At 43.6% G+C, this 14,101-nt stretch overlaps 1 protein-coding gene across 1 annotated transcript in view; it reads right to left on the reverse strand.

Annotated features, from left to right (window-relative positions):
* impg1a (interphotoreceptor matrix proteoglycan 1a) overlaps positions 1-14,101 on the reverse strand; it is a 139,517-nt gene that overhangs the window by 61,881 nt on the left and 63,535 nt on the right. Inside the window, exons 3-7 of the mRNA XM_078557563.1 lie at positions 7,382-7,548; positions 7,091-7,125; positions 6,662-6,708; positions 5,518-5,609; positions 1,579-1,728 (exon numbers count right to left, since the gene is read on the reverse strand). Of these exons, the coding sequence (XP_078413689.1) occupies positions 1,579-1,728; positions 5,518-5,609; positions 6,662-6,708; positions 7,091-7,125; positions 7,382-7,548 (491 nt within the window). The remainder of the gene's footprint in view (positions 1-1,578; positions 1,729-5,517; positions 5,610-6,661; positions 6,709-7,090; positions 7,126-7,381; positions 7,549-14,101) is intronic.

Consider the following 14,101-nt stretch of genomic DNA (forward strand, 5'->3'; position numbering starts at 1 on the left):
AGAGTGTTTAAAGCTCCTCATTTGAAGAGGTGTCTTTATTCAGAGCGGTGAGAATTTAGAAACTGCTACTCCATGGAGTAGTTGAAGCGAGTGACATATATGCATTTAAGAGGAAACGAGATAAGTACTTGAAGGAGAAAGGAATGGAAGGATAGGATGAAATGAAGTAAGGTTGAAGACATTCATGTGGAATGTTGGTACAGAACATTTGGGCTGAATAGCCCTGTTTCTGTCAATATTATGTAATAATATATAAATGAACTATAATACATATAAACCCCCTTTGCTAAGTTTTAAAATGGAAGGCGGGAGATAGTCACTCAGATAGAGACAAATGCTTCTGTTCAGAAATTAGGGTAAAATGGGCCGTAACTTCCGAACTCCAGGGCAGTGTAACTGGGGTTCACCCCTACCAGATGTTCCCAGGTAGGAATTGCACAGCAATTGCCTGGGAAGTGCAAACTTACAATGGGCAATTGCCCTGCATTGGGAAGCATCCGAGAATTGTGATTAGCTTCAGATGGTTCTGACTGTGTTACATCAATGGTTACCCAGAAAAAGTTAGATTGGGCCTGAACTTCTGCAGAGTGGCAATCAGAGTCAGATTGCCACTGTGCTCCTACTTCCTTACCTTGAAATTTTTTCGATCCTGTCTCACCCAAGAACTGTGCAGGGCAACGCGTTCCTGAGGACTTCAGTCAAGCATTGCTGAATCAGAGGCAAAGAGGCCACACCTCCCACTAGGCCGACCCCCAGCTCGCTGACTTGCCGACCCGCAACCTGCTGACTTGCCGACCCGCAACTTGCTGACTTGCCGACCTGCAACCCGCTGACTGGCTGACCCCTCACCCTGCTGACTAGCTGACCCCTCACCCTGCTGACTGGCTGACCCCTCACCCCGCTGACTGGCCGACCCCCCACCCCGCTGACTGGTCAACACCTCCCCCCACTCCCCGACTGGCTGACAACTCCCCCAGATTGCCGACTACCCCCTCAATGACTGGCCAAACACCCCCCATGTGACTCCAACTGGCTGACGCCCCCACCACCTTACTGGCCAATCCCCAACCCCCTCCCCGACTGGCCTCTCCCAACCCCCGACTTGCCAACACCACCCCCCTCCTCCCCGCCAGCTCCATCACCCTGACTGGCAGACACACTCCACCCCCCTAACTGGCCAACCCCTCACCCCAACATTAACTATTTACCTGACACTTACCTTCTCCCTGGCTGGACATTTAAACTCACCTGATTTACTGCATCTGGTGCCCTAAAAAAAGGGAGGGCATGGCCTCCTTGCCTCCAATTCAGCAATACTCAACTGAAGGCCTCAGGAGCCCGCTGCCCTGCACAGTTCTCGTCGGGCCTGAGTTGGGAAGTTGGGCAAGACAGGATCAAACAAATTTCAACTTAAGGAAGTAGGAGCGGAGTGGCAATCTGATTCTGATTGCCACTCTATGGAAGTTCAGGCCCAATGCAGCTGAACTAAAATTTTCAATTGCCACTGCTTGGAAAGACAAGCGGTTTATTTTGCATCAGGAAGCCCAATATTCCAGCAAATGTTGATATTACACTTGCCTGAATCTCAAATCTTCGAGCAAGTTCCTGATACTCCAGTGAATCCGGGTCACTCAACTCTGTGCTATAATTTTGATTGGTGAGTTTAACACTGAACTCCACAACTTGTTCTGATGGCTGCTCTGGAACAATGTTGGTTACATGCAGATCCTAAAGCAGATAGAAAGGGTATGCTCCATCACACAGAATATATTATTCAAAAAGTAAACTCTTAATACACATCTACAACCAAAGGAGTGGTATTACTAACCTACAATAAATCCAAAAAGAAACCTTGGCTTGAATTTGTTGGATGGCGGGTCTCGCTTCCTGCCACCCGAAGAGTCTGTGGGTAACACACCTCCACGGACTCAGAGTGCCCCTCAGCTATTTCACGCTTGAATGAGTGTTAAGTGACTGCAGGTGGGACATTCGCCCCTTGCTTGGGAGGAAGAACCGCCTTAGAGAGTTGCCAGCCAATCTGATTGGCTGGTAACTCTCCAGTCCCTGCAGCAACAGCACTGCAGTGGACAGAAGAGGAACTTCAGGAGGACATCAGAGTTTAAGGGTGGAATTTTCTGTCCCCATTTGCGTCGGGCGTCATGGCAGGTGTGAGCAGACAATATGGTGGGGTGGCCAAAAATGGGTTTTATGCCGTCATGAAACCATTTTGCGATTGTCTGCTCCGCCTGTCAATGGCAGGCCCCATTTTCCACAGCCGGACATTGGGAACGTATTTTAATACATCTGCATATCATTATAACTCTGCTCGCTGGAATCATCCCCCAGTGCTGGATCATCCGGGCATGTTGGTGTGATTGCCCACTGACGTGTTTCATAACTGAATGTAAGCGACGTGCACCTGGTGAGCTGCACTTTGCTTGGGACTTCGAGGTTTGTTGTCTACCTTGCTTTGGGCAGCACTCGCGGTCATCAGTGCCAGGTTTCGCAGACAGCTCAAGATCACTTTTAGGAGGGGCTCACAGGCAGGACTCTACCCACCAGACCAGCCATAAGGTGGGAGTGGCTTTTCAGTGGCTGCAGTTCTATAACTTGCTTGGGGAAAGGTAAGAAGTAGCCTCTGGCAAGCGAAGAGGCTGCACGGCTAGGACATTACTGGGGAAGGTGGGTATCCAAGGGTCGGAGTGTGGGGATACATGTTGATCTGTGCAAATGGCTTCAAGATAGTGAGGTGTTATGAAAGTGTAATAACTTTCATAATATTTTTCTGGTTTATTGTGAAGTAGGTTTATGGGTGTAAGTATAGATGGTTCTGTCTGTCTGATATAATTACATTTGGAGTCAAGTATACTGCAAACTTGAAATTATCAAAAGAAGCTAGGTGCAGAAATGTGCTTGAAATGCTAATGAGTAAACATGGATGCTGGCTTAGCACATAAGGTGTGAAGGGAATTTGCATTTTTAGATAAATGAAGAGATTGTTTGGATTTCAAAGGGACATTAGTCTATTTACAACTAGCCAGATAAGCAAGGCTAAGGACTGTGTTTATTTTTCTCAATGGTTACCGACAATATTGGCAGCATGAAAGTTTTTATATTATGAGGAAGATACAGTTTCAAAAGCATATGGAACAATAGAATTTACATATTAAAGAGAGAAACATATATAAAGGAGAATGAAAGGCTATATGAGGAGAGGGCCATGTAAGATCTAACAGGAATGTGTGAAACAGCCTTCAAGAAGCCTCTAGCCATTTGTGCATAAGTCCACTTTATAAAGTAACTGAAGTCATTTGGAATTCCACTATCAAGTGGGTACTGTGTTAACTTGCTGGTTTTGTTTTAAATCTAAAATCTATTTTAGACTGTTGCCTTAAAGGGGGTATGTAACTGGGAGTCAGGTTAATTAGGAATTTTAGGAGTTATTATAGTAGTAAGTAATTGAAGTCTTATGTATATGTTTGAAATCTTTTTTATTTTTGTTAATAAATACTCTAATTTAATTTTTAAAATCTCCAGAGGTCTTAGTGGACTCATCACTTCTGAATTCAATGCATACATCTTCTCGTAATAAATACAATTGCAAAACCGTTGTGATAGTGTGAGCAAGTTTCCCTTGTGGGTTTGGTCTGCCTGGCACACATCATCTACCACGTCATAACAGAGGGCTGAGGAGGCAGTCTGCAGAGAAGATGAGGCCAGATGGAGATATGAGGGTATGTGTGTGAGAGAGTGAGCGGTGATGTCCCTTGAGCTGGCAGTGAGTGAGATGCAATTGAGTGTGTGATGGGCTTGTGAATGTGTGAGTTGAGGGTGATGAGATGGTTGACTTACCCTGGCGGCATGGATGAGATCATCCACCTATTTTCTGCACTGGATGGTAAACCTCTTGTTTGCACCGTTGGCGCTGATCACCTCTGCTACTGCTTCCCAAGCCTGAGTGGTGATACTGATGGACCTCCTGCAGCCAGTGCGGGGATAGGGGACATCACGGCATGCTCCAACAGTGTCCAGAAGGCGTCCCAAGGATGTGTCACTGAATCGGAGGGGCTGCAGTCTTCTTGGCTTTTGGCGCCAGGTCTTTACCGGTGCCCTTCTGGGCTGCAAGCATTGAGAAGTGTGCGCGCAGCTGCAGTTTAAATATGGTGCCCTGCATGAGGAAGCTTTACGTAACGGAGTGGTGGGCAAATTGGAGGCAGCCCACCAGCCAGCCAGAGCGTTTCTAGTGATTACATAATTAATAAGGCGGGAATGGGACGATATGGTACGAAAAGCTGCCATTGCGGCCAGTGGGTAAGACGTCCTTTTTTTCATCCACTATCGCACTTAGTACAAATCTGGAACAATTCCTCCACAAGCCTGGGGAGTGGAAGCCCAGGTAAGTTCAAGGGGTCCCAGGGCAGGGAGGGTAGGGAAGGTCTGGGGGGGTGTAATGAAGGGGGTGATTGGGGTCTCAGGGGAGAGAGAGGTCTGGAGACTACTGGACCATAAGGGGGGTTGCCTGACTTCAGAAGAGGGCTTCTGATAGAGGTGCCACCCACCCCTCCTGCTCGGGATCTGACTCTGTTTATTTTTGGGCTTCCCCCATGCCAGCTCATTATCCCACCAGCCTAAAAATTGATGCCGGATAGGAAACGGCCCTTAGGTGGTCAATAATTGGCCTTTTAATGGCCTCAATTGGGGTAAGGGTGGGCTTCCCATCCGAGGCCTTGTCCACCCCAGCATAAAATCGCTGTGTGGTCAGAGTGTGCGGGAACCCGGAGGGAATCCCAAGTCAGCTTCATGCTCCACCCCCACCTCCACCACCTGAAAACCCACTAGTGGGGGAGTGTAAAATTCTGGCCCTTATTTTAACTTTGAATTCAGTATACTATATAGTTACAATTCTGTAAGTGCAGTGATAAGATTGATCAAATAACAAATGTTAATACATTTAAAACCAGAAGAATAGCCTAGTTATCCTAAAAATGTAGCTGCACCAGTCTTGGAGAAAATAAGCCCTTACATAAGACAATAGCTGCATAGAACTCAGAAACATCCTTTGAGATAAACTAAATATTTTCAAAATCTGTATTATAGCAAATTCCTAATGGGGTAGATATTAAACACTGCATGTGGCTCAGGAAACATCAGTTCATTGTTTCTCTCAAATATGTTGTACAACCAACATGGAGAGTTGACAGTTTTCCTATTGATCTGATTGGTTCCCACAGTCTACAAGTTGTCAATACAAACCAATGAAAAATAATTATTTTCCTTCTTAAATTCTAATAAGCTGACATATGGATTGAAACCCTAATGCTTGGCCAGTCTCTGGATATTGTCTTGACTTCTGTTTTGAGTTTGTAAATATCTAAATTCTGGCTCACCCATAGCTAATTAATATTGAATTAGTTCAACAACTCAGCATAATTATTGCACAAAACTAGCTCACAGCCATTTTATATACAATATCCAGTCACATGGTTGATAAATAACATTGAATTTCACAGGTCTCACCTTAACAGGTGTTTTCGTTTCATTCACAATCTCATTGGAGATCACAATATTAGGAATCGATGCAGTTGTTGACAATGGCAGAGCAGGGATCTCTGAACAAAAGAGTTCAGAAGTTAGATAAGTAGCAAGATACACTTGATGTAGTAATAAGTGCTGTCTTATTGACAATGCCCAACAGCATCAGCTGTGGAGTGAGTACCTGCTGTTTAACTGGAAGGTCAGAGATTGGAACCCCAAAACTACCTCTGACCCAAGTCGGGCTGATGCTATTGAAGATTCTGGTAGTTCTTAGCTGAACCAAAAGGCAGACTAGCTCACTAGAACAAACTATGATGGATTATTTCAGGGCAGTCTACCAATAGAAGCTAGGTGACAACATATATGGTATAAAATTCTTATCTATATTTTATCTCCTGCAATCTGTGAATTACACATTACAAAATTTATCCCCAGTCAGCAGGTACAGCTCTGAACAATCTAACATGGAATCCCTGTCGATATTTTGCCCTCTTGTCGATTAGGCCTCCACTCTCAAAAGTACTCAGTGGCCAGGATTTTACAGCCTTGCCGCAGCATGTCTGCCACGGTGGATGTGACGAACCATTTAAATCTCCATTCAGTCCGGCGGGACCGTAATGTCCGGCCAGCCAGGAGGGGCCATAAAATCCTGGCCACTAAGTGTCTTGCTTGAGATCAATACTATCTGGGCAAAACCAGAAAGCACAGGTCAGCCAATTGGGGATTCACCCTCCTTATTTAAGCAGTGAGGCAATGACACACTCCTTAACCTACGAGAGGACTGGGTCATAAATCCACTCATGATCAGTTGCCAATCTGAGCTCTGTCATGGTGAGCTGGAACAGAGAAAGTTAATAACAAAGGGAGAGTTATACAAGTGTCTCTCTCTCTCATATATCTTCAATTGGCATTTATACATTTCCCAAGTCTCTCTCATATACTTCCCACTGGCTGATTCAAGTAGGGTGGGGCACTTGTCAAAGCCTGTGATGGAGGCAGGGGAGTGGATAGTTGAGAAAATCTACTTTATGGGAAATCTGAATAGCCTTTTTCAGTTTTTACCCATCTTCTCACCTTCAGTTTACATGCCAAACATTAAATATCAAAAGCTGAGGTGGGATAGTACCTGTGGTTTGTGCAGAGATTTCACTCGGCTGATTATCCACTGAAATACTTCCTCGGCAAACAGGAAAAAAGAGGCATACATTAGAAATCTGACATTGTAGTTTCAATTTAGTTCATTGATTCTTACTAGAAAATAGATTTAAAATGGGCTACATATATAAACAATAAAAATATAATCATTTCAGTCTGTTTGTGCCAGTACCCAGCTGTGACAATATCTGATCAGCTTCAGTCAGGGATTTATATGGCCATCACAGTCACTCAGTCAGAACTTATTAGTATTTATAGAATGTTGTCAATTTTAATGTGTGAGGCCACATCAGCTCAGTAATGTTCTGTGGTTTAGTGTGATGGTTGTGAACGCTAAGTGAACAGCAACAACAGGCCTAATGCAATAGGTTTTCAGGACATTGCAAGCTGCACTGATTACCTTACTTGAAGATCACCATCTTTTATGCCCAGTCTCTGTAAAGGAAAGGAAAACCATCACTTTTATTCTTTTAAGAAAATGTAGAAATGAAATGGAAAGAATCTACAAAGCAGTTCAAGTTCTTATGTTTAATTTGTCTCTGTTTCATATCAGCTTAATATTTAAATGTCAGAACAAAGTTGCTGTGGATATATTAAACCTCAGCTTTGTTTAATGTGGAAAATTGGAAATAAAACATGTGCAAAATGAATCCATGTTTAAAACTGTTTCTGAACGAAATCAATTCCTTACCCTCTGAACCATGATTAGATGTTCCTGGGAATCACTGAAGTTTTGCCCAATCTGGAACAGATAGTGAGTTTCTCGCTGACAAATGTTGACCCATTGTTGGTACTCTTCATTCTCTGGAATTCTGTCCAAGAAAATCCGAAATGCTTCCCAGACTGCTTCCTGACAAACTGAGCAGGGGACAATCTGTCAGCACAATTAACCCGAATATCCAACATAGCAAAGTCTTATGGTTTCATGATGAAGTGTGGATATCTGAAGTCCTGACTCTCACCGATATTCAGTTAAACTTTATCTTTGCCTTTGAACCAGCCTTATTAAATGCGAACTATGACAAGGTAGGGAGTTGAGCTTCATTTGGCTATCCTCAGCATAGATGCACTTGTTTCAATATTAGATTAGCAAAACTTTAAGCTAGGGCAGGCATTTGGCAAATTTGATCCTGGTAGTAGTGAAAGGCACCAAAAGAACTAAACATCTCTTACATTGAAGCTTATATCAATGATCCCTTGTTCTAGACCCTTCAGCATTCTGTTTCAGGTGAACTATGAATTAACTTCTGAATACAGAGGACAGACTTCCCACACTATGAGCAACAAAGATCGATCTTTGAAACTAAAAACAAAAATTACAATTGCAAGATCTTGTGTTGAAAATGATGACACAGGAGCAGGTCTAGTCAGTCAGTACTGGCGATTATTCCTCAGAAGAACAGTGGCCCAATCCCAAAGGCCCACCATATCCCCAAATTCTGCATCCTCCTTTCATTCTACCATCTATCCAACCTATCCTTCAATGTTGACATTGTTTCCTGATTCACAGACTAACTCCAGTGGCGTATTCCATAGTTCCACAACACTGTAAAAACAGATTCTCCTACTCTCCACCCTAAATCTCTTATGTTTAATAACAGAAAGAGGTCTTATGGCACAGTGGTGAAATCCCTACCTCTGAGCCAGAAGCTCCAAGTCCCACTCTGGGTCTTGAAGGACACGGAAGGTGTGTTCATAACATGGTCAAACAGGTTGATTATCAACTCGCAAATCTTTCCAATATGCCGATGACAGGTGGTAAGAGCAGGAGAGTCTCCTGGCCAGCCTGAACCATGTAGTAGTTGCAGTGCAACAACCTCTGCACATTAAAAGACCCCACATGCAATTTCTTGCCATGGGATGTACCCTGTGTCAAGTGTCTTCCTCACTTTGGGGGACCATCAGAGAGAGACAGTTAATATTACATCTACGTTCCCTTATTCTTAACCCTACAAAAACTGGGAAATGTCTATTCATATCACGTGCATCATATAGGCTGCCAATTTTTCCTTAAAATAAACACCTCAAGGTGCAATCTATACCTCGTTAAAAATACAATTTATTTGGAAAGCTCTATGAATAAAAGACTAATCATATATATTAATAAAAAGCTTCAGTCATTCTTTCACACATTGTGATCACTGATTTGCCCAACCTCTTCCCAGTTTTGGCAGTGTTCTGTACCATGGACCTTGGCCTTTCAGGTCTGGAATCAGGCAATTAAATTTGGCCCAGAGTGAAGGGGTGAAGGGAAGAAAGGTCCCCTTGTTTGGATCCTACGTGAAATGAGTTTGAGAAGTCTTGATTTACTTCCTTGATTTTCCCTGGTGTCCCAGCCAATATTTAACCCTCAAGAAACATCGCTTAAAGAAATGATCTGGGTCATTTGCACATTGCTGTTTGTGAAACCTTTCAAAGAAGAATAAGAAATTCGCTAATGAAAAGAGCTTGGGTACTTCCTTGAAGAATCTGACTATGCTCATTCAAGTTATGCTACCGCAGGTATGTTGGCAGCCTGCAGGAAGGAGTTCCATTAGCGGCTAAAGGTCCACCATGTCTGGAACTCCAGGAGCAAAACGTGCAACACTGAAGCAAAACAATGAGCTCCAAAAATCAATCAATGATTTATGGTAAGAACAGAAAAAACAATGGTAGTGGTGAGATATCTCAATTTATCTCTAAGTGGGTTCCGCTTACACAAGTGGCTTTTTGATTACTGGTTCTTTCTTACTTCTGGAATTGCTCCTCTCCTCTGTACTAGACTCCCCACGCTGCTTGCTTCCCTATGTCATTCACTGCTGCCACTTTGGGCCTATATCAGGGAAGTTCTCCCCAGTGTTCTGACCAACATTTACCCCTCAACTAACATCACTTAAAAACAAAGATTATCTAGTTATTATCTTATTGGTGATTGTGGGAGCTTGCTGGCACTTGTGTTTCCTATAACACAATAGGGAATACATTTCAAGAGTACTGTACTATATGTAGATTGCTTTGGGACATTCTAAGGTCATGAAAGGCCCTGGATAATGTAAGTTCTATTGTGAAAAATAGTGCATGGAGGGATGTAGCATGAATGCGTCAGGCATTTGTACATGCAGCTTATGGGTTGGACAATACCATCCCATTGAAGATAAAATACTTTGTGTAGCATTTCCTTGGAGATGGAGAAGAAGTGATTTCAAGTAAGAAAGTGTCTTTTTTGTAAGCTGAATGATAATGATCAGGTGGTGCCCTCCTGAGATCAACACCTATTGACCTTAAGTCGGGTTTGATTTTAATGGATCTACCTAGACTTTGCTATAAAATTGACAATCGCAGAAAGATAATTGAGCATCCAGTGCAGTTCCCAACTTCTTTTTTTATAGGAAAGTAAGGAGTAACCTGTTCCAAAGATGATTTTATCTTGCTCAAAGCTGATTAAAACCAAATTCGAAGCTCTGAAGCAGATTCCAAGCTGCAACAAATGTGAAGCAGTGATAAAAGCAGCACCACATCGAAATCCTTATTATTGTTGGGAAAGTAACATACTTAAGAACCAGGGTTCATCATGAGAAACTAAGATAACTGTCAGTGAGATTGTAATTAGAAACTTAGTTAGTGGATAAACTAAACTGCAAACATTTGTCACATTCAGTGAGTGGAAGTATAAAATATAGGTTCTGGCTGCAATGAATCATATGTCAATACTAGCAACAACAATAACATGCATTTATATTGCATCACTAACAGAGCAAAACAACCCCAAGTGCTTCACAAAAGTGTAATGGGTCAAAACATTGGCACTGAGCCAAAGAAAGAGTCATTAGGTCAGGTGACCAAAAACTTGGTCAAAAAGGTAGACTCTAAGGAGCACCCTGAAATAAGAAAGCAAGCTTGAGAGGTGGAGTTGTTTAGGGATGGAATTCCAGAGCTAAGAGCCAAGACATCTGAAGGCAGGGCGTCCAATAGTGGGGCAATGGAAGTTGAGTATGCACAATTAGAGTAATGCAGAGTTCTTGAGGGCTGGAGGAGGCTACAGAGATAGGGATGGCTGAGGCCAAGAAGGGACTTAAGTATCAGGATAAGAATTATAATTTTAAAACATTCATGGAGAAAAAGCCAATGTAGGTCAGTGGACACAGAGATGACAGGTGATCGACATAAGTAACAATACAACTAAATAAATAAATGTGAGTACAGTCAATGAAATCATGACAAAGACTCATGATTGACAAGTAACTATAAAGAGCTTATTTGCAACTAAGCACAGACTGCAGCTAACACTTAATGCCCTGCCATGTGGGCGAGTGCCCATCTCTGTTTTATCAGCCTGTGGCCACGAGTTTGTAACACCCACTTAGCAGCCCTTCCTCACAGGACTTTTGCCCACTTCTGGTAATGCTGGTACTCATTTAGCAGTTAGGGAGACTGGAGCCAACTTAATTTGCTCAAGATTGCTTCCCGGGTGCCAGGTTCAAGGATGTTATGGAACGGCTGCAGGACATACTGAAGGGGGAGGGTGAACAGCCAGAGGTTATGATCCATGTTAGGGCCAATGACATAAGGAAGAAAGAGAAATGAGGTCCTTTAGAAAGTTAGGTAGGAAATTGAAATGTAGGACTTCAAAGGTAGTAATCTCTGGATTGCTCCTGGTGCCATGCAGTAATGAGTATAGAAACAGAAGGATGGAGCAGATGAATGCATGGCTGGAGAGATGGTGCAGGAGGGAGGGCTTTAGATTCCTGGGGCATTGGGATTGTTTCTGGGGGAGGTGGGACCCGTACAAGTTGGACAAGTTACATCTGAACCGGATAGGGACCAACATCCTCATGGGAAGGTTTGCGAATGCTGTTGGGGTGGATTTAAACTAAATTGGCAGGGGGATGGGATCCTGAAAAGTAGTTCAAAGGGGAGAGAAGCTGAGATGGAATTAGAAGTTAAAACACTAGTGAGTGAGTCTGGAAGGCAAAGGAAACATAGGCTAGATAAAAAAGAAGTGAGTTTGGCAAGGCTAAATAGAATATATTTTAATGCAAGCCTGTGGAATAAGACAGACGAGCTGAGGGCATAGATAGGCACGTGGGAGTATGATATCATAGCTATGACTGAGAATTGGCTAAAAGGGCAGGATTGGCAGCTCAATATTTCTGGGGTATTCGGACAAGATAGAGAGGGGGATATAAGAGGACGGGGGTGTTGCAAAATTGATCAAGGAATCAATTATAGCAGTGAGGGCGGATGATATCTTGGAAGGATTATCAAATGAAGCCATATGGATAGAAACAAAAAACACAAAAGGGGCAAACACGCTGCTGGGTGTGTACTATAGGCCCCCAAACAGTCAGGGAGAGATAGAGGATCAAATATGTAATCAAATTTGGCCCAAGTGGACTGAGAGCAGCTACTTGCAGATAAACCTGTGTCAGAGCAGTGGGAGGCATTCAAGGAGGTAATAGCAAGAGTACAGAGCAAATACGTTCCCGTAAAGACAAAGGGGGCGACCAAGCCAGGAGAACCCTGGATGTTAAGGGACATGAAGGTTAGGATTAAGAAAAAAAAGAGAAGCTCATGGTGGATACCGAGGGCTCAATACGACAGTGTTTTTAGAGGATTATAAAAAGTGCAGAGGGGAACTTAAAAAGGAAATTAGGAAAGCTAAGAGAGTGCATGAGAAAGCATTGGTGGGTAGAATAAAGGAAAACCCAAAGGGTTTTTTTAAATATATAAAGAGCAAGTGAATAACTAGGGAAAGGGTAGGGCCAATTAGGGACCATAGCGGTAATCTGTGTGTGGACCCGGAAGATATGGGTGCAGTCCTCAACGAATACTTTGCGTTGGTCTTCACAATGGAAAAGGACGATGCAGGTATAGACATCAGGGTGGAGGACTGTGAAATATTAGAGGAAATTAACATAGAGAGAGAGAGAAGGTACTAGCGGGTTCAGCGGCCTTAAATGTGGATAAATCCACAGGCCCGGATGAGACATATCCCAGGCTGTTGAGGGAGGCAAGAGAAGAGACATCAGGGGCTCTGGCAGTAATTTTCAAATCCCCTCTGACCACAGGTGAGGTGCCAGAGGACTGGAGGACTACTAATGTTGTCCCATTATTAAAAAAGGGAGGAAGGCATAGACCAGGAAATTACAGGCCGCTCAGTCTAACCTCGGTGGTGGGGAAGTTACTAGGAAGAATTCTGAGGGACAGTACATATCTGCACCTGGAGAGACACAGATTAATCACGGATAGTCAGCATGGATTGGTTAAGGGAAGATCATGTTTGACAAATTTGATCGAATTTTTTGAGGAGGTAACCAGGAGTGTTGATGAGGGTTATGCATTTGATGTGCTCTACATGGACTTTAGCAAGGCTTTTGATAAGGTCCCTCATGGCAGACTGGTCAAGAAAGTAAGAGCCCATGGGATCCTAGGGAAAGTGGCACGTTAGATCCAAAATAGACCGAGAGGCAAGAAGCAGAGGGTGATGGTAGAGCGATGTTTCTGTGACTGGGAATCTGTTTCCAGTGGGGTTCTGCAGGGCTCGGTGCTGGGGCTCTTGCTGTTTGTGATGTACATAAATGATTTGGACTTAAGTGTAGGGGGTGTGATCAAGACATTTGTGGTTGACACGAAAATTGGTAGGGTGGTGAATAGTGAGGAGGATAGCTGTAAACTGCAGGAGGATAACAATGGACTGGTCAGGTGGGCAGAGCAGTGGAAAATGGAATTCAACCAAGAAAAGTGTGAGGTAATGCACTTGGGGAGGGCTAACAAGGAAAGGGATTACACTATGAATGGTAGGACCCTGGAAAGTACTGAAGATCAGAGAGACCTTGGTGTGCATATCCACAGATCCCTGAAGGCAGCAGGGCAGGTTAATAAAGTGGTTAAGAAGGCATATGGGATACTTGCCTTTATTAGTCGAGGCATAGCATACAAGAGCAGGGAGGTTATGCTGGAAGTGTATAAAATGCTGGTTAAGGCCACAACTGGAGTACTGTGTGCAGCTCTGGTAACCACATTACAGGAAGGATGTGGTTGCTCTGGATAGAGTGCAGAGCAGATTTACCAGGATGCTGCCTGGGCTGGAGGGTCTGAGCTATGGGGAAAGATTGGATAGGCTGGGGTTGTTTTCCTTGGAGCAACAACAGTTGAGAGGGGACCTCGTAGCGGTGTATAAGATTATTAGGGGCATAGATAGGATGGATAGGAAAGCACTTTTTCCATTAGTAGAGGGGTCAATAACCAGGGGGCATAGATTTAAGGTAAGTGGTAGAAGGCTAAGAGGGGAGTTGAGGAGAAATTTTTTCACCCAGGGGGTGGTGGTGGTGGGCTGGAGCTCACTGACAAAGTGTGGTTGAGTCAGAAACTCTTGTAACATTTAAGAAGTATTTAGATATTCACTTGTGTTGCCATAGCCTCCAGGACAATG

This window comes from Cetorhinus maximus, chromosome 14 (assembly GCF_964194155.1).
Source record: "Cetorhinus maximus chromosome 14, sCetMax3.hap1.1, whole genome shotgun sequence".
NCBI lineage: Eukaryota > Metazoa > Chordata > Chondrichthyes > Lamniformes > Cetorhinidae > Cetorhinus > Cetorhinus maximus.